The sequence below is a fragment of the Atractosteus spatula genome, chromosome 19, assembly GCF_055471065.1.
Source record: "Atractosteus spatula isolate fAtrSpa1 chromosome 19, fAtrSpa1.hap1, whole genome shotgun sequence".
NCBI classification, from domain to species: Eukaryota; Metazoa; Chordata; class Actinopteri; order Semionotiformes; family Lepisosteidae; genus Atractosteus; species Atractosteus spatula.
Window position 1 is genome coordinate 374,623 of NC_142724.1, and position 18,975 is coordinate 393,597.

Sequence of the window (18,975 nt, forward strand, 5' to 3'; positions counted from 1 at the left end):
AAAACATAATGGAGAAGGACTAAATAAAGCATGAATGTGGAATTTAAAGTTTTATATTTTGCACTGTGGTAGATGTCAGCTCTCTAATGAAAATGTTCAGTATCTTAAATGTAAGATTCTGACGCATAATGGAATTAAACAGGATGTTCTTCTGCGAGTGCTCCCTGCCATCGGACACTCCTACACCCCGGGGCAGCGCTTGGGCGGCGAGGCAGGCGAGACAGGAGACCGGTGCAGATTTCTGCGAACTCTGAGAGAAACAGAGATTAAGCTCAATATTGCATCTTTTGAAACCTGGTGCATAATAGCAATTGATTAAAACCCCTGGCATATCTGGGACGCATATCAATGAAGACGTATATTGGTTTCCGAAATATTAAATTAAGATATAGACGGAAAGTTTTTGGCCAACCCTTCACCGAGTTCAAAAGTGTATCGGCCCCCAGTGTCGAAAGAGTATGACCCTTACAGCCCTTTTCAATCCCATAATTGAAAATGTACAGTCGTTTGCTCATCATTCATCAGTTTTTTCAAGTACAATACGAAACGGAATGTAAATAATACCGTATCTACAATTTTCAGTTTGAACTTGCAGTTTGTTCCTCGCTAATAAGAATATTCCAAGACATTTTTCTCTTTTTATTATTAGCACTCTCTTGTCCTTAATAAACCTTTTCAAGCAGCAAGGAACAATCATTTTCAGCTTTTGGGAAAAACAATTTCTGCTGTGTGAAAAGGTGCAGCAGGAAAATACTGTACTTTTCATGTCATATTGTTGCATATATGAGGCTTCAGAAAACTCTGGCTTTCAAACTCCCTGCTAACACTTGACACACCCAGGCAGCTGCTTTTTTTCAGAGACAATAACACTTTCCGCATGTTTTACGACAATTAAACATTTTTATTGTGTAACTGTTGAATTTGACAAAAATGTGGTCCCTTTTTTCTCATTGTTTTGGACTGTTGTTTTTCTGCAAAAAAATGAAGTTGTCTATTTTTACAGTTAAATTTCAATATTTTAACATTCACAATTCACCGTGCGCTGACTGATTTGAGTCGCTTGCTATACAGATGCGCTTGGAAGGCAAAATCTACACGATCCCTTGTAGAGGACGCGGTAAAATATCGATGGACCCTAAACTGTTACCTTGTATAAGTGACTGAGTGTAGCGAGGATTCAAGGCTCGTGCCTCAGAAAGCGTTTGGTGCTTGGATTCAGGATTAGAGCGGTTCACGAGTGAACGGCGGCTTCACTTCATATTACTCCTAAAAAAGACAAAAACTCAGAATAATTTATTTTTTCATCTAAGTCTTAAGTGAAATTGCATTTTCAGGGTTCTAACTTAAGTTCGGGTTTAAAACCGCATGTGGACAAGTTTGGAAAGAGATGTTTGTTCCCAGAAGCTGACGCGGGACAGAGGATGTAACCCAGAGTGAGATCAGGAAAATTCCCAAAGAAACGATTCCCACCCGATCCCATCCAGGTGAGTAGTACTGGTAGCTCGCAATAAACCCGTGTCACTTAACGCACCGTGTGATCACAGGCGGTGAGTTAAAGATCATCTTGAAGATATCTTCGCTGCTTATTGTTTATTGAACTTCCAGGGTGGAGTTGCCGAAGGGCCATTAGACTACACAGAGATAGAGAGAGAACAGGGTTTGAGGTCGGATGCCCAATCCGTGAAGTAAACGATTCGTACTGATGCTAACGATAGCCTTCTTACATTGGTGTGTTAATAACCTACCACAATAACCGCGTTTCCCTATTGATATAATTGGTAGAAATACTTTATTCAGACCAAATTAGGCTATTAGGCTTTAGCACTCCTTCAGCTGTCCGGGTTTAGACCGTGGTAGTACAGTATTCTTCTCTTCCAGCACGCAGGTTCAGAGCCGAGCTCTTGCTCTGCTGAATTATTGACAAACTTTCTTTTTTTATGTCTGCAAGTGGGGCATCATCCTCCGCACAGCCCGGAGCGGAGAAGCGCTCGGCGCTGTGAGAGAGGATTGGTGTCCGCCGGCCGTATGTGACCGGTCAGCCAGGAGCCAGGACAGCACAGGCCCGTACAAGCTCTTTCTTAGTTCGCACCATATTTTGTATTGAAATAGTGCTGTTAGAATCTCCTCGTTTAGTCTGAGCCATAAAGCTGATCATTTTCCTACTTCTGTTACTGTTGCAACAGCAGCCACAAACCCTATACTACTTACTCTCTGAGACTGATCCAGTACTTAGTTTAGAACAAGAACTAATTAATCGCATTTTAATTGCTCCTAAATTGCATGCTAGCTCACACTCTGCTGCAAATGATAATTGCACACAAGGGTTTTTAATAAAACCAGTGGAGGTAATACAACGATACTGAAGTTATGAGGTGTTAATTTTGAATGCACATTCAATTATTTGGTAGCACAGCGCGTGCAATCGGCCTGCAATGAAATCAACCGGTAGCTGAACTGCTAGGAGCACATCTTTTGCTATCGTGTTTCTCAATGGCGCAGCGAAAAGGTTGACTGCGAGAATAGATATAACTACTTGCTTCAAGAAAAAACATGGGTGTAGTTAGTGGCTCTGTTTGTGGGTCCGAATTTTATTTATTCAGATCGCCACTGTATGAAAATCTGGGATACACATGGATAAATACATCCATGAAGCATTGTTTTTCTGCCGAAAGGTACTCGACAGGCTGCGTTTATTTAAATAATCTTACGTTAATACATTATAGTCTGCACGGCCGGGGCAGAGCGGTCCGGTCCCGTGGTGACCCAAACCTCTGAAGCATCAGTCTAAGGAGTATCAAATGTTTAATATTATTCGAAAAAGCCCAGGCGTGTTATATTTTAAGAGACATTCTGTGATTTATTTGTTTTTAAGTTCTGAAGTGTGCCGTTAGGATGAGATCTCCTCACCCTGCCGAAGAGGCGCTGTGTGTTGGGCCTTTGGAGAACAGAGCCGCGGCGCTCCCAGACTCTGGATCTCCATTACAGGCGGACGGGGCGCAGAGAGAGCGCGGCTGTGTTTAATGGGATATCAGGTGTCCCGGGCTTTACTTTCGCGCTGTCTCCCCGAGCAAATCCTATTATTATCAACAACTGCAAAGCCGAGAGACGTCCTAACAGTTTCTCTGCATCAGAGATCACCAGGGCTTCAAGCTAAATGTCAGTGCAAATTGCCAAGGCTCAGAATATTTAACCTGACTCACACCTCTTCTGTCAAGAGAGCAACTGCAGAACAGGTGGTTATTTTGCTGGTCACAAAGATCTCGGGTACACCAGTGTTTTGTAACCAAAACGCTTCCTTCTCTGCTCTGCATTTTAGTTTTTCTACCACTTTATAAAGTAGATGAAAGAAAAGCAAACTGTAAAAAGCTGTCTTGAGAACAGCCAAGTTCACTTGTACAGAATTTGCTCCGTCACTGTCCTTCTGTGTCCCCTCTTAACAAACCTCAGTAAAGCAACATCTTGCCGGTGTCTGAACGCCAATTTCCATACAAGTAAAGTTAATTAATATGGCTGTAAAGGAAACCCGTGTGGTTTTGAAAGTTGTTTGATGCTGGGAGAAAATTATTTTCTTTTAGTGGTGTTTATGAGGCAGACAGAGAGCATCTATTTTAAGGACCATCTGTTGCAATAAATCAAACTCCTATCAGCATGACTGTTGGAAAGAAGCAAATCCAGAAACAATACGAGTCTCGCACAGGGCTGTGAAGATAGTTAACAGTTATCTATCAGTTAGCAATAACAGTTTCATTCATTTCCACGCTCTGTACTCATTACCAAGAACAGAGTTTTCAAAATGTTTTGGAAGTGAGAGTTTTCTGGAGCTGCTGGCTTCTTTGTGTCTTCCCCATTTCATGAAACCGGATGAAAGGAGTTTCTGGACAATGGGACAGCGAAAGTGACACAAGAGTTAGAATAAAGCAGCCCATTAAGTTCTCTCTTCCTCTTGATGATGCAAGTGCAGTGCTTGTATTCACGGATGGAGTCTGCAGTGGTTCTTTCCTCTTCACAGGAGGCTCAGTCCCGCCGCCCTGTTTAAAGTGTCTCAGTTTGATTTGATTCATGCTCCTGGATGCCTGCGCCTCAGTCTGCCTGGCGATGCTCTGCAGCTTGCTCTCCCCATGTCTGTGTTTTTCTGAAAGACAGGCTGGCAGCCTGACTGGCTGTGCTGAGCATGCAGACTCCACACAGAAAGATTCAGGCCCAGGACTCTAGCGCCGTGAGGCAGGAGGGCTGACTGACGTGCCTCTTTCCCACTCAATAACAGTGCCAGTACCAGTAACGGTTTCTGCATTTCATGAATCTAGTCTGACTGGTTGTACATGGATCTTTTTGAAGATGGGACCCTGGGAAACTGTGCTTGGTGTCTTGTTGCTCTTGGTCTGTATGAATGTGACCCCATGAAGGACACAGTCCAGTGTCAGTCAGAGGTTTTGGTTCTGCATGAAATAAAATTGAATTACCTTGCGGTGATCCTGTGGTGGACAGCTGTCAGCTGTGAGCTGGAGTGTTTGTGTGGAGATGGCGGAGGGGTGATCTGCTGGTGGCTAGTGGACAAAAGCCACAACGCAAAACTCCAGCAGCTGCGCAGGAAGCTGAGGGAAGAACTGCAAAGCAGTGAAGTGTTTATTAAGTCTGTAGATCACAGAGAGATCTTAGCTTCGGGGAAACAATGAGACAGTCTGCACAGGAAATTAAATAGAAAGTTTTGTTGTTTTTAGATTAAAAAATAATAAAAGATCATGTCTGTAGCAAATTTAATCTGCATTTTGCATTTACATGTGCATCAGGTGATCATAGTAGTAATAATTATGTAAATTTGTTAGCAGACCCAACAATCTAATTTGAATTACATTTCGCCGTAATTGACATTAAAAATAGCCAAAAGCTCCAATCCATAACAGGAAAACTGGGTCCCTTGTTGTACGGTGGAGCTTGTGTTGAAATATCGGTTTGTTACGGCTGCAGCCCTGTAAAACGTGCGACTGATCCGGAATGACTTGTTACATCCTGATCCCTCAAACCTCTGATCAGTCGGCTGCCATGCAAGCAGGTTAAAGAGTAATTGTCGGACTTAAACCTGTGGCTGACTTACCCCTTAACTGCAAGCAGGATGTGTGGCAGCACAGAGACTGCAGGTGTTGGCGTGCTCTTGTCTGCAGGAGCTGGGTGGCCTGGCTGACGGCTGGAGCTGGATGAGGTGACCATGGTGAGCGAGACCCTGCCCGCCTGGGACCCCAACCCCGAGGACAGCCTGGTGCGCGTCAATGTGGGGGGCCTGAAGCAGAGCCTGTGCTCCAGCACCCTGCGCAGGTTCCCTGACACCCGGCTGGGGCGCCTGCTGGCCTGCGACTCCGAGGAGGCCATCCTGCAGGTGTGCGACGACTACGACGTCCAGGAGAAGGAGTTCTACTTTGACCGCAACCCGGGGCTCTTCCCCTACGTGCTGCACTTCTACCAGACAGGCAAGCTGCACGTCATGGAGGAGCTGTGCGTCTTCTCCTTCTGCCAGGAGATCGAGTACTGGGGCATCAACGAGTTCTTCCTGGACAGCTGCTGCAGCTATCGCTACCACGATCGCAAGCTGGAGGGCTGCCACAAGAGCTGGGACGAGGACAGCGACGTGAGCAGCGTGGACACCTCGGTGGACGAGATCTCCGACCTCAACAAGGACATGCAGCACTTTCAGGATGTGCGCTGGGGTGGCGCGCGCAAACGGCTGTGGCTGACGCTGGAGAACCCCGGCTACTCTATCCCCAGCAAGCTCTTCAGCTTCGTCTCCATCAGCGTGGTCCTCACCTCCATCGCCACCATGTGCATCCACAGCATCCCCGAGTACCAGCAGCTGGACCAGGATGGGCAGCCGCGCGAGGACGCCACGCTGCAGGCCCTGGAGTACTTCTGCATCTGCTGGTTCACCTTCGAGGTGCTGGCCCGCATGGCGCTGGCCCCCAACACCCGCAAGTTCTTCCTGCACCCCCTGAACATGATCGACATCGTGTCCGTCCTGCCCATCTATATCACGCTGGTCTTTGACCTGAGCGTGGGCAGCGACTCCGAGCTGGGCGACATCGGCAAGCTGGTGCAGGTGTTCCGCCTCATGCGGATCTTCCGCGTGCTGAAGCTGGCCAGGCACTCCACCGGCCTGCGGTCGCTTGGGGCCACGCTGAGGGTGAGGCCCTGCTCCCTGTCTCAAGCTCCACCAAGATGCATGTCTGCCCACGGTAGAGGACCTCATTTTCACACTGTTGAGGCACACTGGGGAGTCGGGGTCTTCCGCTCCTTTTGAAAGTGTGGGTTATCTCAGGCCAGAATGTTCTCCCGTCTCGCAGAGCCCCGCAGCACGCAAACTGATCGTCATGCTTTAACCAGCATTAATACTTGGGAATTAATTGTTTGAAAGATCATATGGTTGGCAAAAAAAACTGCTTTGTGTAGGGTTGGAAACACATATAAACCAGCTCTGTAGTGAATATTTAGGGAAGCCATTATATATTATTTAACAAGGAATCACTGTACAGATGGCCATAAATAGTTCGGTGTCTCTTGAATCTTCTAAGCTGCACAGAGATGGTTATCGTCCTACTGTCCAGTGAAGGTGTAGTGAGTATGGGGGAGGTCCTGTTTAGCTCTATATAGAGTAAACTTAAGTCACGAAAGAGGACAGCAGGCCTAGGCAGTATCTTTTATTGCTGTAGCATTAGTTCAATGTATTACCAATACAGAACAAAAGCAACGTGTGGTTCATCCTGCTTCACACAAGATGGTTTACTCTGCCTCCTGGTCAGCTCCTGAAGCACCAGTAGGCCAGATCATCCCTGCCCTGCAAGTGTGCTCTGACATCCTCTCTCCTCGAGGCTGAGGTGCCAGGCACGCGCAGAAGAAGGCAGTGTGTACCAGAGGAGAAGTGTCCTGCCTCACGATTCCAGAACACACTGTTCCGGAACTCTCCAGGAAGTCAAGCAATGCATAAGAGCCCAGATGTAACTTGAAGCGTTAGGCTGGCAGCAAATCAAATGACCACGGCCAGTGAAAGTGATCCTTCCTCATTCTGAACCTTCCTATGATCTCCATCTGATAGAGAAATATTGTTCATTAATGAATTTAAGAATTTTCTGTGCCCTTTCTAGTGTATCTCTAGGATTAGTGTACACCATACCGACCAGCCCCTGTCGTGGTATATGAGTGTTCATTGATGGACTAAAGTATCACCATGTATCTCTTCTACCTCTTACATTCCTGTTACAGTTACATTATACACAACAGTGCTTCCTGGTTCCTGGTGATTTCTGTGTCCACAGTTCTTAATAGGTGCTAATTTATTAACAGACAGGGGTCCAAATGACACTGTATCACATGTGCACTGTAAGCATTACTTTCCTTCTGCAGATATGTCCTGTTACATTTTAGACAGCACACCTGACTAAGGGGAGCTCTGAAAATCAGAAACTGCTTGTAAGGTGCTACCAATTATTAATCCCATTCAAAATATTAAGAGCTGAAAAATATAAAAAATATTTCAGTGACAAATCTGAAACCAATTAACTGGTGGTTAAGAATTCAGCTTGAACATAAAACAGGTGTTTGTGACTGAGTTAGAGAAATACTGATGTACAGCACATCATTTATATATTGTTAAACCTTATTTATATGTATTTTACACAACAATGATCATTATTCAATAATGGTAATTTTTTTAGAAGTCACCCATCCTGTCCAAAGTAATGGGAAGGTCCCAGCACAAAACATGAGCACTGTGAAGTAGTAGCAGACAAGGGTTTTCCAAGGCTCAGGCTATTGTCCTCACAAGAGGAAGTTCTCCTTTCTCACAGAAGGCAATAGCAGACCTGGCTAATGCATTTATTCAGACACCCTTGGGGGTTAGCAGGTAAAGGTTGGTGGATAAAAATGCAAACTGACACCAATAGGAAACAATTCAGACTGGCCGCTGAAAGAAGCCACGGAGCTCCTACCCCCATTTATCAGAGAGCTGCGTCAGCTGTGGTTGAGTGTGTGCTTCCACAGCTCCACAGGCTGGTGAGAGCGCTCATGGAACTCCTGCCTTCACGTGCAGCAGCTGTAACCCTCCCCCCCCACTAACAGAGAGGCGCTGCTGTGGTGTTTTGGTAGGGCGGTGTATGAAACAGGGGTCTGTGTCTCAGTGCTGTGCCGACTGAGGCCTTGTCCCGTCTCTCTCTCTGTCTCTCTGCCTGCAGCACAGTTACCGTGAGGTTGGCATCCTGCTGCTGTACCTGGCGGTGGGCGTGTCGGTGTTCTCAGGCATGGCGTACACGGCCGAGTACGAGGAGGACGTGGGGCTGGACACCATCCCTGCCTGCTGGTGGTGGGGCACCGTCAGCATGACCACAGTGGGCTATGGCGATGTGGTGCCCGTCACCATCGCCGGCAAGCTGGCCGCCTCCGGCTGCATCCTGGGGGGCATCCTGGTGGTGGCGCTCCCCATCACCATCATCTTCAACAAGTTCTCCCACTTCTACCGCAAGCAGAAGGCGCTGGAGGCCTCCGTGAGGAACAGCAACAGCAACAACCCCCCCAGCCCGACGGCAAAGAGGCACTTGGGGACGTCGGAGGGCTCGGAGGGGGACAGTCAGTGTCTAGAGGAACTGGAGGACGATGAGGACATGGGGGAGGAGAGATCGGGGAGCATCAGCAGTGCAGGTTTCCTCACTCCCTGGAAGAGCGGCAGCCCCGTGGTCAAGAGGAAAGAGCTGCCCAGCTTCCAGTAGGTTCCTCGTACAGCTCTGCCATATTAAAGTAAAAAGCCTTGCTTATTAGCATGAAGAAGAACTTCAAGGCTCAAAACCAGAGCAGCAAGGACAATCTGGTGGCATGGTCATGTGCATGTAAAGGGCCTGACATAGAGAGACTCTGCAGAATGCCTTTCTCCATTTTCTCTGGCTGTAGAAGCATTTATAGGTCGTGTAGACAATTGTATTGCACCGCCGAGCAGCAGGTCTCTGTGAGACAAGAGGTGGTCTAATGGACGACTAAGCTGTTGGAAATAGGACATAACAGGCTGAGAGACTGAGAGACTTCAAACACAATGCAGGGCTATTTACTCCATGGAGATTCATTCACAGAGCTTGCTTTTGTGTTTATTCTGTGACGGAGAGGAAGGGAAACAACTGGCGAGCAGCAGGAAAGCTCTGCTAAAACGAGGCATCCGAGAGCCTTCAACATCGAGGGCAGAACCACAAGTCCAGGGGCACAAGCGCTGTCTCGGCCTGCACCTGTGGCTGGGCGCTTAGGGGGACCCCAGCTCACCAGCCCCCTTTCTGCAGCCGTCAGACACCACGATTCCGCCTCTCCACTGCAGCCCAAGACATCTGCCAAACAGAAACCTCCGTCCTCAAACCCAAATTACATCACTTTGGTCTTCAGATTCGAACCCGGCGTTCGGTACTTCAATACGCACACAGAACACAAGCAGACTGAAGAGGTTGATTCTCTGCTGTTTGCAGTAGCTTTTAGTCTTAACAGCTTATATTAACCATGATGAAGGATCCACTCTTCCAGGATGACGTTTAAGTTTTTATTGCCTTCATAACCTGAGGGCTAAATAGACGCTCCTGAGAGATGATTTTATTAATGCATTGAACTGCGCAGTTCCTGAGAAAGATACATCTTTATTCGCTTAGTGCTTCCATCTGCTGCTATTCTGCTCTGTCTCTGCCTTTATTTGAGCTCAGGCTCAGGAACCTGAATCATCCTTCCCTGCACTCCTGCCTCAGGAGCTCTGTCTGGCTCCTCCCATTTATGCAATTTCTTCATCTTCACCCAGCTAATGAAAACAACAGAAATTGTTGTTGATGAATGTGAGTGTATTTGTGGTTCAAATCAATATTACAAAAAGCGTGCACTTGTTCACTTACAGTTTTGCTCAATTGCTTAAATGCAATTCCTGAAACTGGTGACAATGTCGGAGCAGTGAACCCATATCCCCAAACTCTATCACAGTTTGCAAAATAATGCAAAATGCCCTGACACTCAAAATATTTACCACAAAGCTCAAAATCAAATAAGTCTGCCAAACAGTACAACAGTGTGGGTAAATGGGAATCTCTCTCTCTCAATGTTTAAATAGCACCATACAAAATACTATGTATCAACACTATGTATGATCTTGAGTGCATGTTGGATCTTACAGTCCAGCTGCGACTGGACATCACTGCAAGTGTCTTTAATGTATCAACAGTTTTGCTGTAAATAAGGACATTCCCACACACAATATAACAAAAAACAATATATTCGGGAATATATCTTCATTCAGTAAACTGAAACCAATGCACATACATAAAGAGAAACAATGTAATATTGTAAACAATTTTCCATTCCATAAATCCAGTAAAACAAGAAAGATTAGTGGTCCAATTAAACAAAAACAAAAACAAAAGTGAAAGAGACAATAAAGATCAGTTGTACACACCTCACTGGCCATTCAGTCTCTCTTCACAGCTGGGACAGATGTTTATCCACATCACACCTCATGGATTCTCTCTTAATGCAAGTAAAACCATCCTGCAGCCTCCTGCAGTCCCTGTTCTGTCCCCACAGGCAGCCTTCATTACCTCCAGCAGAACCCATGTGATCTTTCATGTGTGTTGCAGGAGGGGTCACATGACCATTCGCACACATCGAGCAGCCATGTTGCGGCAGATAATATATTAGGTCACCAGTGAATCAGTGTCTGTTATATCCATAGAGTGTTAAACAATTTTAGCAGTTAAGATTTGTACCCAAACCCAAAGTTGACCACACTTGGAACTGGTTTCTCTGTGAGCTAATGAATACATTCTGTTGCTCAAGTCATAATCTATTGGTCTGTGTGTCAGTTGCAGAGATCTATAATCATTGATTTGCACAAATGTGCTTGACCTGTGCATCTTGTGTGAACACAATCATAAATGATATAGTGATTCACAAATCATGCTACTGTTGTGGGGACTGCATTAACGGTTTTGAAAAAGTAGATAATGTTTCAGGAATTATGTTTAAGCATTGGAGAAAAACTATAACACTTACCTAGTGACAATTTTTATTTTTGTTGAAAGATCAGCAGCACATGGTGCCTTACAGTTTACTGTAGAGTAACTTCTAACTTTTCATGAAGCTACAGTGGATATCAAAACTATTCACCTCCCTTGGACTTTGTCCTATTTCATTGTCTTACAATATGAAATCATAATGTACTGTATTTATTTAACTTTCCTGCTGTGGTTACTGTCCCTGTTGAAAGAGACACGTCTCGTATAGAAGCTGCATATTTTAAGCAGCTAGGGAGCAGAATTGTTATCATTATTAATAACCAAACTGTTAATGAGAAACTTTAATGTTTAAATATTTTTGTTGTCATGAGTGTCACATTTAAATACAATTTCCAAAATAGCTCTCCAAAACACCATTTTAAAGTAATGGCATCAGATTATTAGCCAGTGTGGATGGAATCAAAGTTTGACATCTAGTAATTTTTCCAATGACAGGTAGCTTTTTTCAAATCCCTTATATAAAATGAAAAAGCCAGAGGAGCTGCAGCAGCAGGCCTGGGTTACAGGATGGTGCAAGCCCACTGCACAAGAGGATACTTTCTCACAGTTGCCAAACGCTGCTTATGAGAAACTACGGATCCTAAATATTAACCCAAAGCAATAATGGAAGAGTCTAGGTGACGTTCTCAGGATCTGCTTTACTGAGCTATGTATCTTTAAAAGCATTTGGTGTTAATGCTTTTAAGAAGGTTAAGAGTCTGATACTAAGGCAGGCAAGACCTCCCAGAAACAACTGCCTCTGTTGTACTGGGAGTCCAGACTTGCAAATTAAATTAAACCGCTTCCACTCAGCTCCTCTAATTAGTTTGACTTGAGGCACTGCAAATTCCCAAGGCTGGCTTCAGGATGGCAAATCCCCATTGAGGTCTTGCACTGTGGCAACCAGGAACAGTAAGACAGAGTATTTCAGCACTGTCTGAATTTATCTCCCTGACATTCTACTGAACGTGCCAGTGCTTTCTTGGGTGCAGGATGCTGTTCCCTGTCTCAACGCGGTCCTTGTGCATTTGATAGAAACTGCCAAGCAGTAACACTGAGGAACATGTGCTTTAACACAGCAGCCTGCTGGTGCCACAGGTAGCACCTGACCTCACAAGACCTCGGCACTTTGACCCCGAGTCACCCAGCTCTTCCTCTCATGGCCCAGGAGAAAGCCCACTTCAACATGCCAGTCTTCCTTCGTGCACTTTGGCATCTCGTCAGTCTTCCAGCAGCTCCCCGAGACAGAGCAATGAACATACCGATCTGCAAACCACCTCCTCCTCTATAGGTAATACACTTTATTTCTTATTTCATGCTAGCACAAGGGTAGGGGGGACTTTAATATCTAAACATGCTAGTTACATTCGTTACCTCTCCAGAACACCAGGAGCTTCCGTCCAGGTGAAATTCAGATTTGAGGGATGACTGAGCTTGCAGATGAGCATGGCCCTGTAATCAAATGCAGTCTTCCTTGACCAGAGGGCTGTGAGGTGATACGGTCTGAGGATTGTATTCACAGTTCAGTTCCTTTTATTGGGAAAGAGAAGACATTTAAAAATAGCAAATGATTAATGGCAGGTCTCTTGCTTCCAAAGGCTTTATACAGATATTGTATAGTATTGCATCTCAGCTCTGAGATGCTGGCAGTGGCTGGGGAAAAACAATCCTGACCTTTCATTAAAGAGCACCTGCAACTGCACGACTTCGACCACATTGTCGTTATTGCCCTCAGGTGCTCATCAACTTTACACCTCACAAATAAAATGTCAAACTTGTGTTCTTCTCTGGGCCACTATCTCGAAATATGAAATCTCATTGCTCTACAGGCCTAAACAAATCCTTATTAACCTTAGAACCAATCTGTGTTCCTGACACTGTTCTGGGGGCTGCCCTATGACACTGTAAAGTCGATGTAGTTATTCTGGGCATGTCGTATGCATATAATCTTGGGTATGAGCTGGATATATATATATATAAATGTGTTTTATTCAATAAAGATTAAATTAGAACAAGCATGGCTTTTATTTTTAATGTGTAGCAGAAATAGAAAATAGCAAAAAATCAAACAGCAAAAAATATCTTGGCAGAAAAGACCATCTCCACCTCTGATAAAAGGCATTTTACCAGCAGCAGTCCGCAATATTTTCTGGAAAAGAATAAGAAAAAAGGGAATGCTCATGTTACAAATTGAGAATCGTGTAACAGGAAAAACTCATTGTTGAGCGGAATGCTTGTGGGAATTGAAGAAAGTCAGTCAGGAACACTGAAAAGGTGAAAACGCCTGAGCCAAGTGATGCTGAACCAACCACTGCTGCAAACATTGTACGGCAGGAAAATCTCTCTTCTCTCTCCACTTTCCTCCCTTTTGGTTTACGACTCACTCTCTCCTTCTTCTCTTTGCTACTTGATTACGCAAAAAGATCATGCAAAAGGCTTTCTTTCAATAGGTATCACAACAGTATGCATGCGATTTTTTTTTTTTTTAATCGGGACAAAGTGGAACAACTCTAAATACAAGAAATCGAGAAAGAACAGATATGTTTTACTGGATTTGCAAGGGAAATACTGTGAGCGCCTTTGTCCCCAGTATTACAGCGTGCTCTCCACTTCAGCTAAAGCACAATAGACACAAGCCCACCAGACAGCAGGTGACGAGAGTGTCTCCGTATCGGACACTCCTACTATTAAAAATTCATACCCTTAGCTATTTTAGCCAACGAGGACAAATCAAACAGGAACATAGGAAGAAGGGGATGGAAATGAGCTTGAGTTCTTTTACATTCAGGAGTTTTATACCACAGCACTTAAACTTTTAAAGGAGAAGTAGAGGACAGATTTGCAAAGGCATTCATACAAATTGCACTTCCACCTCATCAGTTATTCACCTATGGAACAGGAAAAAAATAATCTGAAAAAATATTACTACAAAGAGTGAATATTAAATTTTTTAATGTACAAACTCTACAAAACACTTTAAAAAATTTGTTATTCCACATTATTGCAAAATTAAGGACTATTTTTGCTACCGTCATTATGGAATAACAGATCCGTTCATTCCCATAAAGACACGCCCTGAAACATGATCCAGTGGACACTATACTTCTATTAAAAATATCATTTTTAAACAAAAGACCAAAAAAACAATTTAAATTCATCAACATAACATCACACATAGAGAATGCATTCTTTCTTTAACACAATGTGCCCCCACAGAGTTTGTCAGATAGACTATAAGGCCACTGTGGTAGTAAGGAAAATGTGGTTTAATGTTAACCCTTTTCAAAAATGTATTTGCAATTAAAACAACAGATAAAAGGAAAGATGCACATTCCTTCAAATCTAAGACACAGTTTTCATGATATAGTTGTAGCAGCCAGGAGGTCTGATAATGGATAGGAAGGTAAGAGACTCAGACTCTGCTCACACTATTACATCACTCCAAGCCGAAACACAGAACTCGAATTTTACCCTGTGCGCTAACATACTGACATTTCACTATTAAAATGTAAAACTTCCCTTTAAATCATTTATACACATAACTGAAATTATTTGTAACAGCAATTGACTGGCAGCATTTACAAGACTTGAGAAGAAAGAGTCCAGTTCTTCTGTGTGGTCACGTGGGCTTTATGACAATACTAAAATCACTCAAAAACCCTGAGCAAACCCTGACCCCGAGAAGCTGGTTATCGCATAATTAAAAACAAGAAAAGGCTTTACAGGCATTGCAACTGCATTGCTACTGTAAACAAAAACTGAACAATTAAAACACCTGAACTGAAATGTTAGCCGGAATTAAAGCCATGATCAAGCTGACAAAAGATCCACTGAACAGAAGAGGCCGACAGCGCGGGCTGGCTCACTCTGAGCAGCTGCCTGCTGGGCTCTGCATTTACTTGAAGCCCTGATTCAATTACACAGCAGTCTGCTGCTGAAACCAGCTCGGAGAGAGCACTTCAGGAAGCTGGGAAGCTGCATTTCTGGACCACTTCCCCTCTATGATCTCCCAGTGGAACCACGTTATCTCACGACTCCGCGACTGTAAGCTCGCCATCAGCAGTGCTCTAACCTCTCTGTGCAGAGAATCCCACAGATGTGGGCACTGGGAATGTTTTTCTTTGCGACCGACTAGTGACTCTTCCCATGAGTTGGAGTCATGGTTTAACTGCAGTGCAGTAATGAAGTGCATTGATCTAGGTCCTAACTTTTACTATACCAAAAACAACAGTGCTGCAAAAACACAGATCAGAGGATAGCAGACTATGTTACTGCTCTGAAGTGAAGAATTCACATCTATCTAAAGGAAAAACACATATGCATATACACTGTACCTATTAAACAGTCTCTGTATTGATATCTCGCTCAAACCACTCCCTAAGAGGTTTCCTTTTGTGGGTGGATACTGCAGCTAAAACAATGCTGCAGCTATTTTTTCAAACCAGCTTCTAGGAGCAATACTCCAGTACCACAGTAGTAAAAAAATATTCAGCTTGCTCATACAGTCAGACTTACCTGTGCTGTATAAAAACAATAATAGTAATAAGTTAAGACTTTTTCTGCACCTCAGCAGTCCAAATTTACAGCACATCACAGTCTTGTACCAAATATGTTTCGTATGAAAAATAAATTTTAAAAAAATCAACTTCAAAATCTGGAAAGGAATAGAAAAATCAATGGGATCAGCCCGTTTTTTCAGTTGCTCAGAACAGTGCAGAGACAGACTCGGAGAAGTCCTGTCTTCGGGACAGAGGTCAGGGAGCAGTGGCCACACCCCTTTTCCACCGTGCTCCTCCCACAGCTACCATGGTAACTCTGGGCCTCAGAAATTCTTCTGGCGCCGTTTCTTGGCCTCGATGGCATCCAGGATGGGCTGGCGCTTGGTCTGATACCGCTGGCGGATCTCCTCGATCTCCTGCTCCATCTGGGGCTCCAGCGAAGTCAGGCGGCTTTGCAGCTCCTCCACACTCCAGTTCTTCATCTGCAGAGACAGGAGTCCCTGTTAAACTAGCACCCCACAGACCCCAATATCCTTCTCACAGACCCCATCGTCACTTTTTCCAAGTGTCACCCCAGTGGTATCGTTTTCTACTGTAACCTCAAGGTAAAAGCAGTTCTCTCACTAACACTCTGGCTTGTCAGTCACTATGGAGGAGGCAAAGAAACTCAGCTTCATGTGGTTACATTTCATGATCAGGGAAAGCTACAGCATAACTGCCTCTTGAATGAGACGTACGCAAACTGAAATTCTGTACAAAACACTGACAGGGGTCAACCATAGGAAAGCTTATGCCAGAAAATGTGAAGTCAGTTTTTCAGCTTTCAATAACAGCTTTCTAACCTCAAGCAAGAAAAGAAAATCAGAATTCTGCTTTAAGACTGGGGCACTACTGTACAAGTACTTGTTCACATCACATGGACTCCTATTACAGAAGCGATCAGGCTATTTAATGCTCAGATCAATGAAGTAAAAATAACATCAGTATCCTGTCTCATGGAGCCACGGAGAGCATGACAGAGGCTGTTCTGTCAAACGGACATGACACCAGCGAGCACAGGGCCAGGCCTGTCAGCCAGGCCTCCAGGAAAGCAGGGCTGATGAAGGTCGCGCTGCTCTCCTGCTCCTCTCTGGAAATCATCTGCATTCCAGGCCACACGCGTCACGCCAGCGCTCACCTCGCATGGCGAGCAGAGAGCGAGAACACTGCTACTGGGCGCCTGGGTGACTTTGTGACTTCCAGGAGAGGAAACGAGATGCCAGGCTGCTGAAGCTCCTAATTGATCGCTTGCCTGAAACAGCTGAAAGGGAAGAATCCGGCCAGCAGAGCAGATTACAGAAATGCTCTGGCCTGGTCGTGAGTTCTGAGACCTTTTTGGTATCAGCTCTCAAAGTCCACCATTTCATATCCCTACACTTGGAAAATTAATTTCGGAATGAAACTGTTGAGTTATACTAAGACAGCATTTCTGAAAATATGTCTTAGCCAATGAGGATCCTCCATTTCAAATGAAGTGTCCTGTGAAGGGCACACTCCTCCTGCTGCTGCTCCTTCCTCTTCCTCACCCCACCCTGCAGTGTCCTGTGAAGGGCACACTTCTCCTCCTGATCCTTCCTCTTCCTCACCCCACCCTAAAGTGTCCTGTGAAGGGCACATTCCTCCTCCTGATCCTTCCTCTTCCTCACCCCACCCTGCAGTGTGCTGTGAAGGGCAGACTCCTCCTCCTGCTCCTTCTCTACAGTGGAAAACAGACCTGAAAGACCGGAGACTCGGGTATTGACTCCTCTCTCTCACCTTCCTTTGTAACAATTCTGCATGGGATTTAAACATTTACAAAATCTTCTAATGATGAGATGAGAGATGCTAGATGAGAGAATCTAAGATGCTTCCCTAATTTATGAGATGCACTGAATCATGCGAGCACACACAGTATACACAGACATAAACTGCTTTTTACAACTCCTCCCTGAGGAGCATTCATTAGGCATTAAGAGACAGACCAATTAAATGACAAACTGTTCTTTAATTCAGCTCCCTAATCCCAGTGTCCCTTCCAGGCTCACAGTTTCAATTAAAAGCTGATAAGTAGGCTTGTTGGCCTATTTCCCTCAAGGGAATGCTTCTCTAGAACTGTGACACGGCTCTCCAGACAGCTGCAACAAATATTGTTGCTTCCTTCAGGAAATGTTGGGGGTAAAATGCATATCAGAACAATGAGACAGAATTAGATTTTATCCTGTTATTGATCATGTACTATATCTTTAATTATAAATAGTTATGAATATTATTACAGGGCTTATTTCACTGTGGTCAATGACTTGAAAATCAAACAAAAAAAACATTTACTATAAATGAAGACACACAGAAATGACACACTGCCCCACACTGGCTTGCAAGGACTGAGCCAAGTGGTGTAACCGGTGCTGGCAGATGGAGTTAACAGGACCTGCACACAAGCAGTTCTTAAACTGCAGCCCTGAGCCAGAGACATGCCCCACACAGCAACCCACAGGCATCTCAGATTGAATCACCACCACACAGAGCGCGAGGAAGGGTGGGTATTCAATATGTCAATGCAAACCAGGTTTCAACTCTCCTCCTCAGACATCTGCGATCATTGAAGCTAATTGCCCTTTTCTTCTGTGATCAAACCTCCATCACTTTCTTCTGACCTTTACCAACTCACGGTCTGACTGTCAGGTACAGTGCGCAGAGCAAACACTCACTGTGATAAGACGCCTCCTTTCTGAAGGCAAATAAAAAGCACAAGATACATGCACTGTGTGCCACTGTGCATACTGAATACCACCTTGCCAGGCGAATAACAAGCTTGTTTGTCCTCTGCTTGCAACAGCTCATCTGCTCGCTTTCTGAATTTGGTTTTACACCTTAATGAGCATCATAGCGATAGCCTGGAGATATGAAAGGCACAATCACCTTGCATTCATTATTTTATACTGACTAATCATGTTTCACTATACCAGTATTGTGTTAAAAGTCATAAATCAGAACTACAGAATACATTAAAATAGAAAAAACAATGTATCTAACTTTTGTCCAATATACTTAGAACTAATGAAACAAATGTACTTTACGGCAGACTGTTATTTTCATGCTAGCCAACAGTAACAGGAGTGAAAAACTTTTGAAAATCAGCTTTGAGCTCTTTCTTATCTTATTTATTACTCAAATGAACTTCTCAGAAATCCCAAAGTCATTTCGGATACAGACTCCTTTTTCACAAGTTTAAGCTCTAATCCAGTTATAGTATTGTGGGGACCAAGGGGGTGCCCTGTCCTGCAACTCTGAAGAAACTAAAGCAGTATAATCCCTAACAGATAAATATGAAGGATGGGGTATGCAGACAAGAACTTAGAGTGACCTGCACTCCATTAATGAGAGATAACTGGCACCCTTTTAAATTCATCCTAGGA

The 18,975-nt window shown here is 44.4% G+C and overlaps 2 protein-coding genes across 2 annotated transcripts in view; one reads left to right on the forward strand and one right to left on the reverse strand.

Annotated features, from left to right (window-relative positions):
• Positions 1-5,203: 5,203 nt before the first annotated feature.
• On the forward strand, positions 5,204-8,744 carry LOC148817774 (delayed-rectifier potassium channel regulatory subunit KCNS2). Its single transcript, XM_088937570.1, has 2 exons — positions 5,204-6,169; positions 8,214-8,744. The coding sequence occupies exons 1-2, from the start codon at positions 5,204-5,206 to the stop codon at positions 8,742-8,744; spliced, it is 1,497 nt and encodes a 498-aa protein (XP_088793696.1).
• Positions 8,745-13,977: 5,233 nt separating this feature from the next.
• The window catches only part of LOC148817775 (serine/threonine-protein kinase 4-like), a 28,704-nt gene continuing 23,706 nt past the window's right edge, over positions 13,978-18,975 (reverse strand). Inside the window, exon 12 of the mRNA XM_088937360.1 lies at positions 13,978-16,023. Within this exon, the coding sequence (XP_088793486.1) occupies positions 15,865-16,023 (159 nt within the window). The 3' untranslated portion in view covers positions 13,978-15,864. The remainder of the gene's footprint in view (positions 16,024-18,975) is intronic.

What these genes read in the sequence shown, in the direction of transcription:
- LOC148817774 (XM_088937570.1), top strand. Translation starts at nt 5,204, where the DNA reads ATGGTGAGCGAGACCCTGCCCGCCTGGGACCCCAACCCCGAGGACAGC. An exon ending in CGCTTGGGGCCACGCTGAGG is followed by an intron (nt 6,170 to 8,213) that starts GTGAGGCCCTGC and finishes CTCTGCCTGCAG; the next exon opens with CACAGTTACCGTGAGGTTGG.